Source organism: Tamandua tetradactyla, chromosome X (genome assembly GCF_023851605.1).
Source record: "Tamandua tetradactyla isolate mTamTet1 chromosome X, mTamTet1.pri, whole genome shotgun sequence".
Taxonomy (NCBI): domain Eukaryota; kingdom Metazoa; phylum Chordata; class Mammalia; order Pilosa; family Myrmecophagidae; genus Tamandua; species Tamandua tetradactyla.
The window spans coordinates 5,741,820-5,755,727 of NC_135353.1; the positions used below are offsets into that span (position 1 = coordinate 5,741,820).

Sequence of the window (13,908 nt, forward strand, 5' to 3'; positions counted from 1 at the left end):
GTGGCCTTTACTGTTGCCAGAGGCTCTGCCAACCAGTCCCCATGGGGCAGGGCTCACATGGCACCCCTGGAAGGAGCCCTGCCTTTCCTGGCACCCCACATGCATGCGCCCTCAGGCCCTGGAGCCCTGCCTCCTCACCCCACCCCCACCTTCCACATCCCCAGCCTCCTCCCTTGGGCCCTGCCCACATAGTCCGTGTTGTGACCCAGGAGCTTGGGGGTGGGGAGGGTCCTGGCACAAGGAAGTCAGCTGGTGACACATGTCTGCCAGGAGCTCTCTGGTCTTTGGAGAAATGGCTCACGCCAGTCCTTTCTCAAATGTGCTTGTTAAAACTCTTATAAGAAAACTCAGGGAAATGGCTTCAGGACCTTGTATTAGCAGTGACTTCTCAGACTATACACCAAAAGCACGAGCAAAGAAAAAATAGGTCAGTGGGACTTGATGACAATTTAAAACCTCTGTGCCTCGAAGGACTTCCTCATGAGAGTAGAGAGACAACTTAGAGAATGGGAGAAGATAATCACAAATCATTTCTCTGATAAGGGTTTAATAGCCACAATATATAAAGAGCTCTTACAATGCAACAACAAAAGGCAAGCAACTTACCTAGAAAGTGGGCAAGGACTTGAACAGACATTTTTCCCCAAAAATGACCAAAAAGCTCATGAAAATATGCTTGACATTATCAGCCAGAATCAGGGAAATGCAACTCAAAAGCACCGTGGGATGCCACTTCACACCCATTAATATGGCTGCTATTAAAATCAAAACCCAAAAAACAAAACAAAACAAAAAAAAATGTGGGGAAATCGGGACACTTGCTCATTGTTGGTGAAAATGTAAACTGGTGCAGCACTGTGGACGGGTCAGTGTCTAATGCCCCAGAATTGTGCACTTAAACATGGTGAAAATGATGTTTGTATTATGTTGTGTCGTACCGTGATAAACAATGTTTAAATGTGCCTCTTCAGCGACACCTCCCTGGCCCCCAGCTCTCTTTCATTGTTTTCCCTGTCACTCTTCTCACCAGCCCCTGGGAAGGGTCTGTTTTCCTGAGCCCCTCGTCCCTGCTACCCTGACGACCCCTCTGTCCCCAGCACATAATACCTGTGCCAGGCACTTGGGAGATGCTCAGTAATATTTGTCCCGTGACAAACTAGAAGCATGGATCGTGGAGGGGTGGACAGGAATGGTGGGGGGCAGAGCAGGCTGTTTCTTCTGGAAACGAAGGCAGCCCCGGTCGGCCTTGGGGGGCGTGCCCTCGGGGCTCTGCTGGCCACATCGGGGATGCCCTGAGCGAACCAGTCCTGAAACCCCTCTTACTGCTGGTTCCCGGAGAAGTAGCTTCATCCGGATGGACGGATGCTGGTCAAATCCAGCCCAGCAGGAAGAGGCAGGAGCCGCGGCCTCCCTGAGAGTAAAGGACTTGGATGTGGGGACATCCAGGCCTGGAAGGGAGCCCCGTGCCGGGGGGACGGCCTGGGGGGGTTGCCACCACTCTTGGCCGTGAGGCAGAGCAGGAGAAGTAAGGAGGGCCAGTCGATGGTTAGCAACGGGAGTTACCTGTGCTGCTTCTGGCTTTCTCCCACTCGGGCTCCTCTGCCCTCTGTCCTCCTTGCCCCGGGCCCACCGCAGATATCCCGAGGGCAGCGGAGACCCCGTGCACTGTCAGCGGTGATCTGGAGCCCAGCTGGCCCCATCCATGGCTCGGCCTGCTCCGCGGACCCCTGTGCAGCGCTGGGTCTAAGACCAACAGCTGCCGAGGCCAGGCCGGAAGACTTGCCAGCAACTTCTAGCATGCCTGCAGCCCCGGCCAAGGCTTAGCCAGGCAAGTGGGAGCTCAGCCAGGGGCTGGCACGGGGTGGGTTAGTGCAGAGCTCACGGTTGACCAAGCTGGGGTGAGAAGGCTGCTGGTGAGCCCCCGCCCCCACCCCGTGGCACCTGGGCGTCCGTGGCATCTGCGGCCCACCACGTGGATGGAGAGCGGCTGTTCCCAATGTCCCGTCCCTGGGGGTTTTGTGGTCTCACCTGCAACCCCCGGCTTTCCTCTCGCCACCTTCTTTCTCCCCAGGTGTCTGCGCTGTGGGCCCCCCCTCCCTGCCACACCTCCTCAGCAGGGCCCCGGGACCACAGGTGGCTGCCCGCCGCCAGGACGCCCGGCAAGATGGGTGACATGGCCAACAGTTCCATCGAGTTCTACCCCAAGCGGCGGGAGGCCCCCCAGGCGGGCGGCTTTGGGTGCACGCTGGCCGAGCTGCGCTCCCTCATGGAGCTCCGGGGGGCCGAGGCGCTGCAGAGGGTCCAGGAGGCCTACGGGGATGTGGGCGGACTCTGCAGGAGGCTGAAGACCTCGCCCACGGAGGGTAAGCCTGGGGACGCTGGTGACCTGCCTTTCCCTCCCCATGGCCCTCGGGCCTGGCCTGCTTCTCCCGGGGCCTTTCCCCTGGACCCGTTTCTCCTCCGAGGGTGACCTTTCCTCCTCAGGGCAGATGGAGGGAGCGGAGGAGAGGGGTGGGGGAGACGGAACTCACCTCAGAGGCCTACAGGCCGGCTGGGCCCGGGCAGAGCAGGTTCCCAACAGAGGTCCCGGACTCCCCTCAAAGAAGGGTGGGGCGCCTCCCGTTGACAGGGAAGCAGGACTTGGCCCCCATCAGCCCCCTCTGGGGGTTCCCCATGCGCTCAACCCCAAAGGGGTGCCGGCCTGTGGCAGTGTAGGTCTGAGGAGATCTGCCATGGGGGCAGGCGAGCCTGGGTCTTGAAGCCTAGTGAGAATGTTCTAGAAGGCGGTGGAGTTTAGGGAGGCTGACTGCTATCTGCGGTCCACAGCCCCATCCCAGCCTTCCCCATCCCGGGGCAATCCCGGATCCCTGCCAGGTCCGCTCCTCGGCCACTTGGAACCCCAGCCACTTTGTGAATAGGTCTCTTGGGAGTGCCCACCTGGCCTCGGCCTCCCTGCCTCTGCCCAATCCAACCCTGTGACCCCTGCCCCGGTGCCCTCTGTCTGGGATGTGGCAAAGGGGCTGGAGGGGTGAGGGGGTCAGGACAGGTGGAACCCAATGGCCAGGTTGGGAAAGCCCCAGGACCCCAGCCTCACCACCCGCCAAGCCCTGGCTGTGTGGTGTGGGGACAGATGGCTCAGCGGAGCCCTCTCCCCTGTGCCCCTCCCTTCCCCGCCCCTCGGGATTTGGGGCTCCATGGAAGCAGCCCAGGCTCTGACCTCCCCTAGATAAAAGGCAGCAGATGGGCTGAGGCTGGCAGCGCTGCTCTGACTGTCAGGCCTTGTTAAATATTGAAAATGTCAAGGTCCCCAGGAACTGGCCCGTCACGGCCACCCCGGCAAGGGAACCTGTCGGCTGCCCGGGAGGAGGGCAGGCTGCCTGGCACAGGTCAGCTGCACACAGAATGAAAGGCCGCTGCCCCCCACATCCCCCCCACACCGTCCCCTGCCTTGAGCCAGCTGGCCCTGCAGACTTCTCACCCTGGCCTGGTCCTGCCCACTCCTGCTCAGACGCAGTGGGTTGCACTCTAGGGAGGGGCTGGGTGACTGCAGCCCCAGGCCCCACACCAGCCCCTGAGTGATGTGGGCAGCCTTGGGGTGCAGGGGGTGCCAGGGCCAGCAGAGGGGTGCCTGGTGAGACTGGGGAGGCCAGGATGGGGTTAGGCAGATTGACGCCTTCCTGGAGATCCAAAAAGATTCCAGAAGCTGTCCTTAAGGAGGCTGCTGCCGCTGAGGCCAGGGACCCTGGATTTGGGGACCACCTGGTAGAAGACTCCCAAATTGCGGGCCGGGGTCTTTGGCCAGGTCCCTTCCCCTCTGCAGGCTTGTGGGCGGATTACCTGAGAGCCAGAGTCCCCTCCGGCCCGGAGGTGACATGGGCCTAATGCAATTGCGGTGGCATCTGGCCCCTGCTCTGGGAAGCCCGCCCGTGGGCAGCCCACCCGTGGGCGTCCACGCCAGCCGGCCGCTCCCTCCCGCCGGGCCCGGTGCTGTTGTGCCCTCAGGGGCCTGCTGGGCTGGCGAGTGCCCGGAGCTGGGGGGGCCACAGCTGCCAGCCTCCCTCTGCTCCCCCGCCAGTGTGTGCTGCAGCAAGCTAAGCCACGGGGAGGGCAAGGCCATGGAGGGGGGCTGGTCTAGGACAAGGGAGGTGGATGGAGGAGGGGTCCCAGAACGTGCTGGCTCCCATGGTGCCACGGGGCCCAGCTGGCTCGCTGGGGGCTGTGAGTGGGCCTCCGTCCCTGTCCAGGGATGCCAGATCCGTGCCCCTAACCAGGGTGCCAGGGACCAGGGCCAGCCCGGGAAGTCCAGGAATTAGGGCCCCACATCTACCTCCCAGGTTCCCAGGGCTTCTATAAGGAAGCTCCAGTCCCGAATGGGGCCCAGCCCCTCACCCTGGCCTGTCCAGGTCCCCCTAACTCCGAAGCCTGGCTCCTGGGCTTCTCCCCGACACCAGCTCTCCTGTCCCTGCCCCCAACTGGGAAAGCAGCAGAAACCCGAGCCGGCTGGGCCAGTGGGAAGAAGGGCAGGGACAGCTGCAGGCCTTTGTGGGGGGTGACACTGTGGGGCCATCACCAAGCAGACACCGTAGCTGTGGGGGCCGGGCCCAGGCTGTGTGCTCTGGCCAGTCCTTCCATCGAGGCCTCTGAGCACTCCAGGCCTCACACTGCCCTTCCCCTTCTCCCAGCTCTTTCCATGTTCTGGCCCCGACCATGGGTGAATCTTCTGCACAATGCCAGGCAGACCAGAGCACACCACGGGCAGGACCCCATCCCTGCTGGTCTCTCCCCTTCTCTCGCAGGCCCCCTGGGGTGGACACTGCCCTGCCTCTGACACTGGGTGTCAGCATGGGGCCTGAAATCAAAAAGGGGGAAGGGTGGGGGGGGACACTATAGCAGCCCTGGGTGGGGGCCTGGGAGCACATGGAGGGGGGCTCAGATCAGCCTGGGACAGGCCTGAGATAGCTCCTGACTGTGATACCAGACCCACTGTGGGTCCTTGGGCAAGCTTTGGAAGCTTCTAGAATGGAACTACAAGCTGTACCTGCCCCCACCAAGGAGGGTGTCATGGGGCCTGGGGCTGACTCGGGGCTCAGGCTGGGAGCCACGTGGTGAGGTCGCTGTCGTGATCCTCAGTGTTGTGCGGGCCCCTGAGTCCCGGCAGCTCTCGGAGAGGGCAGACACCCCAAAAAGTGGGAAGCTGAGTACCAGCGCCCCCATGGGCTGGGCTGGGCCTTCCCTGGCCGGCTTGTTGGCTCCAGCCCAGGACCCGTCCAACCGGGCCCCTTCCCCAGCGCTGGGCCTCAGCCCGTCTTTCCTCCTGCCCCCCAGGGTGAGCACTGCGCCGGGAGCTTTCCCTGCCCACTGGGGGTGCCAGGCCCCGGCTGTACGGCCTGAGCGAGGCTGATGCTGGAGCTGACTCTGGGGATCCATTGAACAGTAAAATCCCGTGCATGTCACCCTGCCCTGGAGTTGGGCAGACGGGGCTGCAGAGGGGGCCCTGGACTGCAGTCGGGAGCCCCAACTCCCAAGTACAGGGCCTCAGTTTACCTATCCATATCCTGGCGGTGTTAGATGCCACCATGGAGGGACCACCCCTCACCCCCTTTTCCTCCCAAGCCCTGCAGTTCCCGGGGAGACCTGGGCTTCTCCGCGATGGGGGGGGAGCCAAGGCCAAAGGCCACAGGGCCTGTGGGTGTCCGTGCATGTCACCCTGGGGCCTGCCCGAGTGCTTCCCCCACCTGTCCCTTCTGGGTTAAATGGCAGAGCCAGCCACCCGCCACAGTGATGTTCACAGCTTGTCTCAGCCACACACACACACACAACCTACTGGGTCCCTCTGGGACTCTGGCTTTGCTTCTTTTCCCCGTCCCCCCACTGGTTCTTCTGCGCCCCTTTCTTGTTCTTCCCCACCTTCGTTTCCTGGAGCTGCCGTAACCAAGGGTCCCACAGCAGGGGCCTAGGACACGTCTTATTCTCTCAGCTCCGGAGGCCAGAGAGCCAAAATCTAGGTGTTGCCCGGGTTGGTTTCTTCTGGAAGGTTCTGGCATTTGCTGGCAGTCATCAGTGTCCCTTGGCTTGTGGCAGTGTCACTCCCATTACTGCCCTGTCCTCACATGGCCATCTTCTCCCTGTGTCTTTTCCACACTTGCTTCTTTCTGTAAGGACCCCAGGCATGCTGCCCCCCAAGCCAGCAAGGCCACATCTTAACTCAGTTACAGCTGCAAGACCCCGTTTTCAAATAAGGTCTCATTTCCAGGCACCGGGGCTGCTGAGGCTTGAATTTATTTTTTGGAGGGAAAATTCAACCCGCCACACCCTCTTCAGTTCTTTCAACCCATGGGCTTGTACCCTGCATTAGTTCTCATGCTTCCTCTTTTCCTTCCCTGGGAAACTTCTGGAAAGCAGGGCTCCTCAACCTGCTTCTGGAGGCTCGGGTGTGTTCCCTGGCTCTGGCCAGCCCAGGTGCTCCTGGTCCCCTGCCCTGGAGCCCTGGTTTTGCACAGTCCTCCCCCCTTCCAAGAGCCAGGGTGGGTGAGGGCCTCTCCAGCTTTCTGGAATGACCACACCCAGAGTCCAGGCTCCCAGCTTTCAGCTCTGGGCTGAGTTCCAGCAATTAGTTCCTTCAAATATTTGGGGCTGGAGAGAATGTTCTGGAACACGTGGACCCATGCTCTGACCCTCCACCCTGATTGGAACAAGGAGAGCAGCTGTCTTCTTCTGCTCCTGCATCTGCAGGCCACAGTTGTTCATCCCCGGCCCAGCCACATTCCCTCTGTGCTTCCCCCGTACTGGACACCATCCGTCCCTTTGGGGCCCCCTCTGGAGTTAGCACAGGATAACCCAGGGAAGGAGGGGAGACACATTTCAAGAAGACACAGCTAGTCCTTCCTCCCGGGGCCAGGCCACGCAAGGGAGCTGTGCAAGCCGGGGGGATGGCAAGCTCCTGCCCACAGGCACGCCCCTAAGCCTTTACCAGAAGGTTCTTCACGGCCCGGGCGGTGCCCACTTTCTCGAGACTTCCAGTGTGGTTGCAGGGACAGGGAAGCAGGCAGGCACCACGCGGGCATGTGGGCCTGACCAGTGCCATCCTCTCCTCCTGGGCTGCTTCTGCTCTCGATGCAGGCCTGGCGGACAACGCCAACGACCTGGAGAAGCGCAGGCAAATCTACGGGGAGAACTTCATCCCTCCCAAGCAGCCCAAGACCTTCCTGCAGCTGGTGTGGGAGGCCCTACAGGATGTGACCCTCATCATCCTGGAGGTGGCTGCCATTGTGTCCCTGGGCCTTTCGTTCTACGCGCCACCCGGGGAGGAGAGCGAAGGTGAGGGGCACAAGGGGCAGCGGGGCTGGACGGAGCGAGGAGGGGACAGGAGGGGGCCGGGCCACGCCGCGGGACCTGAATGTCTGTGTCCCCCACCTCTCGCCCTCCCTCCGGGCCCTGGGCTCAGCCTGCGGGAACGTGGCGGCCGGGGCCGAGGACGAGGGCGAGGCCGAGGCCGGCTGGATCGAGGGCGCCGCCATCCTGCTCTCAGTCATTTGCGTGGTCCTTGTCACCGCCTTCAACGACTGGAGCAAAGAGAAGCAGTTCCGGGGCCTGCAGAGCCGCATCGAGCAGGAGCAGAAGTTCACAGTCATCCGGAATGGGCAGCTGCTGCAGGTGCCCGTGGCCGCCCTGGTGGTGGGGGACATTGCCCAGGTCAAGTACGGTGAGTGCAGCCCCCGTCTGCTGGGGGACGGGGTTGGGGAACCCAGGTGCCATCACCTGCAAAGGGAGCAGGAGGGACGGGAAGGATGTGTGGGGTACCAGGCACAGCTGATGGAATGTTCCAGAACCTTGAGCAGCTCTAGGTTGCAAGCTCGCCTCCTGGCCTCTGCAGGCAGGGCTATGGCAGAAAGGAAGAGACGGAGGGAAAGGGCCCCCTATTCCCTCCCCCAGGTCCCAGGAGGCCCAACACGGTTCCCCAGGGTGGGCTGGACGAGAAGGGCTGCGGGGACTGATTCCTGTGGTTCTGGTGGCCCGGCCGGCCCTAGGGGACCTGCTGCCCGCCGACGGCGTGCTCATCCAGGGCAACGACCTCAAGATCGATGAGAGCTCGCTGACCGGCGAGTCCGATCACGTGCGCAAGTCGGCGGACAAGGACCCCATGCTGCTATCGGGTGAGCAGGGTGCTGGGTCGTGCCCGGCAGGAAGGAACCCCACAAGCCACCGGGCGCAGGCAGTGCCTTGGGGCAGGGATCTGCTCTTCTGGGTGCCTCCGGTCCCCTCCTGGCTGGGGATGAGGCTTGGGTGTGGTGCAGACTCTCGCCAAGTCCCTGCTTCTGGGGCTCCCAGGGAAGAAGCCGAGGCAAGCTCCGTGTCAGTGTCTCTGTGTTGTTGGGCCAGGCACTCATGTCATGGAAGGTTCTGGAAGAATGGTGGTGACGGCTGTTGGTGTGAACTCTCAGACGGGCATCATCTTTACCTTGCTCGGAGCTGGCGGAGAGGAGGACGAGAGGAAGGATAAGAAAGGTCAAATCTACTTGCAGTTTCCAGCGCCACCAGGGGCTGGCTCTCCAACCCCAGGCTCTGGGGACAGCCAGCCCTCTCTTCTGATTCCCCTTCAGGACCCCCTCTTCTGAGGTTTTTGCCCCAGGGCCAGCAGGTCCCCTTAGGCTGCCGTTCTCTGAAGCCTTTAGGAGGTGTCCTGCCAACTCCAAGTTTCCCAGCCATCAAAGGGGTTGACCTGGGCAGGAATGGGGTCAGAGGGACAGGAGCCAACCACCCGGCCTTGGGCAGATACTGCTATCAGCCTCGTACCCACCTTCAGGAAGCTGAGTCCCACGGGCCCCAGTAAGGTGCTGAGGGCCCCAGGCCAACACAGAGCCAGAGAGATGGGTCCCCCGAAGCCAGGTCTCCTGCAGAGGTGAAGGGCTCCCTGGAATAGCAGGCAGGGCAGAAGGGACAGGGTGCCCCAGAGAACGACAACTGCCTCCTCTGGGGCTAGAAGAAGCTGGGCCAGGGGCAGGAAAGATCAGCGGCACTCTCCCTGAGTGTTGAGCACCGACATCTGGGAGCTCAGTTCCGTGAGTGGCCCCTACCTGCCTAGTGCTCAGAGCAGGGCCTTAAAATCTTACCCAGCCTCGCCCCCGCCTATATCCCAAACCCATGAATGTCTCACCTCTGAGGGCAGCCACCCAGGCACTCCTAAGAATGCAAAGAAACCTTCGAAGCCTGCCATCTGGGGCCCCAGGACCCAAGGAGAGAGAGGTGGTCACCACCAGCCCTTCACTGGGTCCCGTACCTCCCTCAGGCTCAGCCCCTGTGGTGGTGCCAGAGTCCCCAGGGTGCCCCTCCACAAGACCAGAACCCCAAGAAGGGCATGCTTCCCCGAGCAGGGGGCCCGATCAGGGGCAGGAGGGAGCAGCAACCAGCCAGGCAAGGCCCAGGCCAACTGCAGGAGACACCAAAGTAGCTCTCCCAGCACAACCCCACAGCACCTCTGTATTCCTCATCCTCCCTCATGGCCTCCACTTCTGCCCCCTCACGTCCTTCCCCTTCTTGTCAAACATCCCTTCTCAAGGCCACACCTGAGTCCGTCCCTTTGTCGCCTTAAAAGTGCACACAGAGCTAACTGCTGATGGCTGCAGGGAAGGCCACTTCCCAGGCCAAAGTGCCTGGCGACTGGCTTCTGGGCTTAGAACCATCTGGGGAGACCCCTGCAATGGTGTCTGAGGGGATGTGGGCACCCTGGTTGGAGGAGGGGCCTTCACACAGTGGTGAGGCAGGACCCAGACACCTGATAGTTCTAACTCACGGTGCTGGCCGTCCTTCTAGAAACTTCCACTGCTAGCCACTTGTGACCCTGCTGACCTGGGATCCACTTGGATGCGGCCAGTCTTAGGGGCCAACTGTAGGCTGGGGTCAGGGCCCAGCACGGAGTGTGACTGGGGGGTCTGTGCCCCACTCCACCCCTATTATCCATGTGCATCCGTGTGCATGTGCATGCATACATGTGCATCCATAGTGCATGCTTGTGCGTGCATGCAAGGGCCTCATTTCAAGTCCTCGTGTCTGTCTTCCCTCTTCCATTGCAGGCAAACAGCAGGACGGGGCAATGGAGAGTAGCCAGACCAAAGGTAACATGCCCCTCTGGCCAGGTGGTGGGCACAGGGGGTGGGGGGCCAAGGGGGGCTCCTGGACAAGCTGCCCACCTAGGTAGCAGGAACTGAAGGCAGAGAGAGGTAGGTGGTCTCCGAAGTCCCGGCCTGGCGCTCCAAGCATTCTTAGCCCAGTGGGAGAGGAAGGCGTGGGGGCTCAGGCCTGCTCCCAGCAAGCGCTTATGGAGTGCTGGGCATGCCCACAGCACATGAAGAAACTGAGGCTCGGGGTGGGGGTGGCATGGCTCACCCCAAAGCTCAATGAGCCAGAGTGCAGCTCAGGGCCCCGGGCTGTGGGTTTCGCAGGGTCCTAGTGTTCCCTGTTCTCTGTGGCTGGGGACGCTCCTGGCTGTGTCATGCCCAAGGAGGAAAGAAGACATTAGGGAAAGGCCCTTCCGGAAGAGGCAGGAGGGGTGGTGGCTGGTCAGTCCTAAGCCCTGGGGGATTGGAAGGTGGGGGAAGCAGAGAGAGACACAGGGAGTGGGCCATGTGACCCCAAACCCCAGAGCTGGTGGGACCCTGAGCTGGGAGAGGGGTGGGAAGTGGCAGTGGGTGCAACACCAGGCCGAGGGGCTCATCTGGGCAGCTGTGGCTGAACACAGTGAGTTCTGGAAGGAGCCAGATGGGTGGGGGTACTGAGGAGGTAGGAAGGACAGAAGAGAGAGAGCAGCTCAGAGGCTGTTCCATCACCTCTGACGCAGATACCTGGGCATGTGGGTGGGAGGAGACAGCTCCTTGTGGAGAAATCCCCAAGTTCTTGTGTGGAGAGGCTGGGAGAACACAGGGGAGGCGGCTGGATAGACAGATGGAAAAGGAGAGTTTGGCAGGGCTGGCCTTGAGCTTCACCCATCAGCAGCCTGTACTGCAGCCACAGCCACCCAGGGCGGGCAGTGGGCCTTGAGTGCACATGGGGTGTCCCGTGACCATGGTGGAAGGTGGCCACCTCAGAGGCTGATGGGAGAAGAACCTGCCTGAGCCGGAATGTGGAGGCCGGGACACAGGGACGGGGCCTGGGAGGTGTCCGCTGAGGCTTCTGGGTATCGGGAACCGGGCTGCCTACCCAGGCTACTTGTGCTTGGGTCTGTCCCCCTTCCCCACTCCCACCCGTGGGTCCCCAAGAGAAGGAGGAAGGCAGCCAGCAAGCCTTGGCGAGAGAGCCGACAGGGCCCTGACCTGGACCCCCGGCTGCCTGTGTGTGGCAGCTAAGAAGCAGGACGGGGCTGCAGCCATGGAGATGCAGCCGCTGAAAAGCGCCGAGGGCGGGGAGACAGAGGAGCGGGAGAGAAAGAGAGCCAGCGTGCCCAAGAAGGAGAAGTCGGTTCTGCAGGGCAAGCTCACCAAGCTGGCCGTGCAAATCGGGAAGGCAGGTGGGCGGCCCGGCAGGCAGAGGGACCCTGGGGTGGGGTGGGGGAGCCAGCCCAGGGGAGGGGGCCCGGGGCGGGGGTGGGGGATGGATGCCCCCTGCCCCACATCCCCTTCTGGAACCTTCCCACCTGGGGCCAAAGCTGGCCCCAGACGCCGGGTTCCCTCACCTCTTTCTCCCTCCTCCTTCTCCTCGTCTCTCTCCCCCACGGGCTCCGTGGTGGCCGGGCAGGGCTGGTGATGTCCGCCATTACCGTCATCATCCTGGTCCTGTACTTTGTGATCGAGACGTTTGTCGTTGACGGCCGGGTGTGGCAGGCTGAGTGCACGCCCGTCTACGTGCAGTACTTTGTGAAGTTCTTCATCATCGGGGTCACCGTGCTGGTGGTGGCCGTCCCTGAGGGCCTGCCCCTGGCCGTCACCATCTCCTTAGCGTACTCGGTCAAGGTGAGAATGAGATGGGCATGCGGGCTGGCCCGGGGACTCGCTCCGTGGCATCTCACCCGCCCCGATGGGCACGGGGACGGCGGGGACGGGACATGGGAGGGTGGGGGCCGGGCAGCAGGGAGACCCCAGGTGACGTCCCATGTCCTGGGACCCCCTGCGGCCCTCTGCAGAAAATGATGAAGGACAACAACCTGGTGCGTCACCTGGACGCCTGCGAGACCATGGGCAACGCCACGGCCATCTGCTCTGACAAGACCGGCACCCTCACCACCAACCGCATGACGGTGGTGCAGTCCTACCTGGGGGACACCCACCACAAGGAGGTCCCGGGCCCCAGCACCCTGGTCCCCAAGGTCCTTGACCTCCTGGTCCACGCCATCGCCATCAACAGTGCCTACACCACCAAAATACTAGTGAGCCACGCACACGCGTGCACGGGAAGGCTGGGCACGGACACGGGAGGGGCAGCCGGGGCTTCCTCTCCTCCCCGGGCGAGACGCTCTTGGGGTGCTGGACACTCGCCTCCTTCACCCTTGGCCCGGCTCTGCGGGCTCCCGATCGCGGGCATGGCAGCCCGGGGTGGGGGTGGGAGGGGGGAGCCGCAGTGGGGGGCAGCCCGGGCGCCACGCCCCTGCCGTGCACCTTGCAGCCTCCGGAGAAGGACGGCGCACTGCCCCGCCAAGTGGGCAACAAGACCGAGTGCGCCCTGCTGGGCTTCGTGCTGGACCTGAGGCGGGACTGCCAGCCCGTGCGCGAGCAGATCCCCGAGGATAAGCTCTACAAAGTCTACACCTTCAACTCGGTCCGCAAGTCCATGAGCACCGTGGTCCGCCTGCCCGACGGGGGCTTCCGCCTCTTCAGCAAGGGGGCCTCGGAGATTCTGCTCAAAAAGTGAGTGGGGGACGCAGGGGGCTGCGGGAGGGAGGGCCCCTGCATGCTGTCGTGGTGGACAACACGCTCCGCTGAAGGCGCGGCTTTGAACGCGCTAAAGCGCACGGGCTGGGGACTTCTGGCCCTTTCGGGACATTGCGCAGCCCGCCACCTCCACCCGGTTCCAGAATATTCTCAACTCTGATGACCGCTGTTGCTGCCTTCCATCTCTGGGGAGTCGCTCCTTCTGGACGTTTCACAGGCATGGAATCAGGCAACGCGTGGGCTTTCGTGGCTGGCCTCTTTCACTCGGCCTCATGTCTTTAAGATTCGTCCATGTTGTGGTGTGCAGTGGAAATGTCTTCTTTTCTGATGGCCAACGTATAGCCACGGCACAGATGGACGTTTTCTTGATCCATCCATCAGTTTCTGGACCTCTGGGCTGTTGCCAGTTTGCAGCTCTTGTAAAGAACATGCTGTATGTTCAGGTGTGGGGTTCCGTGTAGGTATAAGCCTTCAGAGCTAGGACCACGACTTCCAGGTCACGCGGTAATTCTACATTTTAACTTCTTCAGGAGCCACTGAACGGTCTTTCCCAGCGGCCACGTACAAAGGTTCCTATTTCTCCACATCCTCTCCCACCCTCGTCATCTTCCATTTTTTTTATAATAGCCACCCTGGTGGGTGTGACGTGGCACCTCTTGGTAGGTTTGCTGGGCATTTCCCTGATGGCTAATGACACTGAGTGTCTTTTCCTCAACTTACTGGCATGTGTTGATCTTCTTTGGAGAGGTGGCTATTCGAGTCCTTTGTCCATTCTCAAGTTGGGTGGTTTGTTTTTTCTTGTTGAATTGTGAGAGCTCTTTATATATTCTGGAGACTAGATCCTTAACAAGCAGATGATTCCTATCCTCAGGGTTGCCTTTTCAGTTGTGATAGTGTCCTTTGCTTCACAAAAGCATCTCATTTTGCTGAAGTCCCATTATCTACTGTTTTCTTCAGTTGCCTGGGCAGTTTCTGTTGGAGGTGATGAAAACGTTCTCAAATTGTGCTGATAGATGCCCAATTCTGTGAACACACTGATAGTCATTGACTG

At 61.5% G+C, this 13,908-nt stretch overlaps 1 protein-coding gene across 12 annotated transcripts in view; it reads left to right on the top strand.

Annotated features, from left to right (window-relative positions):
- Positions 1-2,164: 2,164 nt before the first annotated feature.
- The window catches only part of ATP2B3 (ATPase plasma membrane Ca2+ transporting 3), a 39,532-nt gene continuing 27,788 nt past the window's right edge, over positions 2,165-13,908 (top strand). For 3 of the 12 annotated variants that reach the window (XM_077146331.1, XM_077146332.1, XM_077146336.1), the window contains exons 1-10: positions 2,165-2,363; positions 7,120-7,317; positions 7,445-7,702; positions 8,028-8,153; positions 8,380-8,505; positions 10,071-10,112; positions 11,336-11,500; positions 11,728-11,942; positions 12,113-12,355; positions 12,592-12,833. In XM_077146331.1, coding sequence (XP_077002446.1) covers positions 2,165-2,363; positions 7,120-7,317; positions 7,445-7,702; positions 8,028-8,153; positions 8,380-8,505; positions 10,071-10,112; positions 11,336-11,500; positions 11,728-11,942; positions 12,113-12,355; positions 12,592-12,833 — 1,814 coding nt within the window. Of the gene's footprint in view, positions 2,364-7,119; positions 7,318-7,444; positions 7,703-8,027; positions 8,154-8,379; positions 8,506-10,070; positions 10,113-11,252; positions 11,268-11,335; positions 11,501-11,727; positions 11,943-12,112; positions 12,356-12,591; positions 12,834-13,908 lie in introns of all 12 variants that reach the window. The other 9 variants (XM_077146335.1, XM_077146341.1, XM_077146334.1 and 6 more) reach the window with 8 other exon arrangements.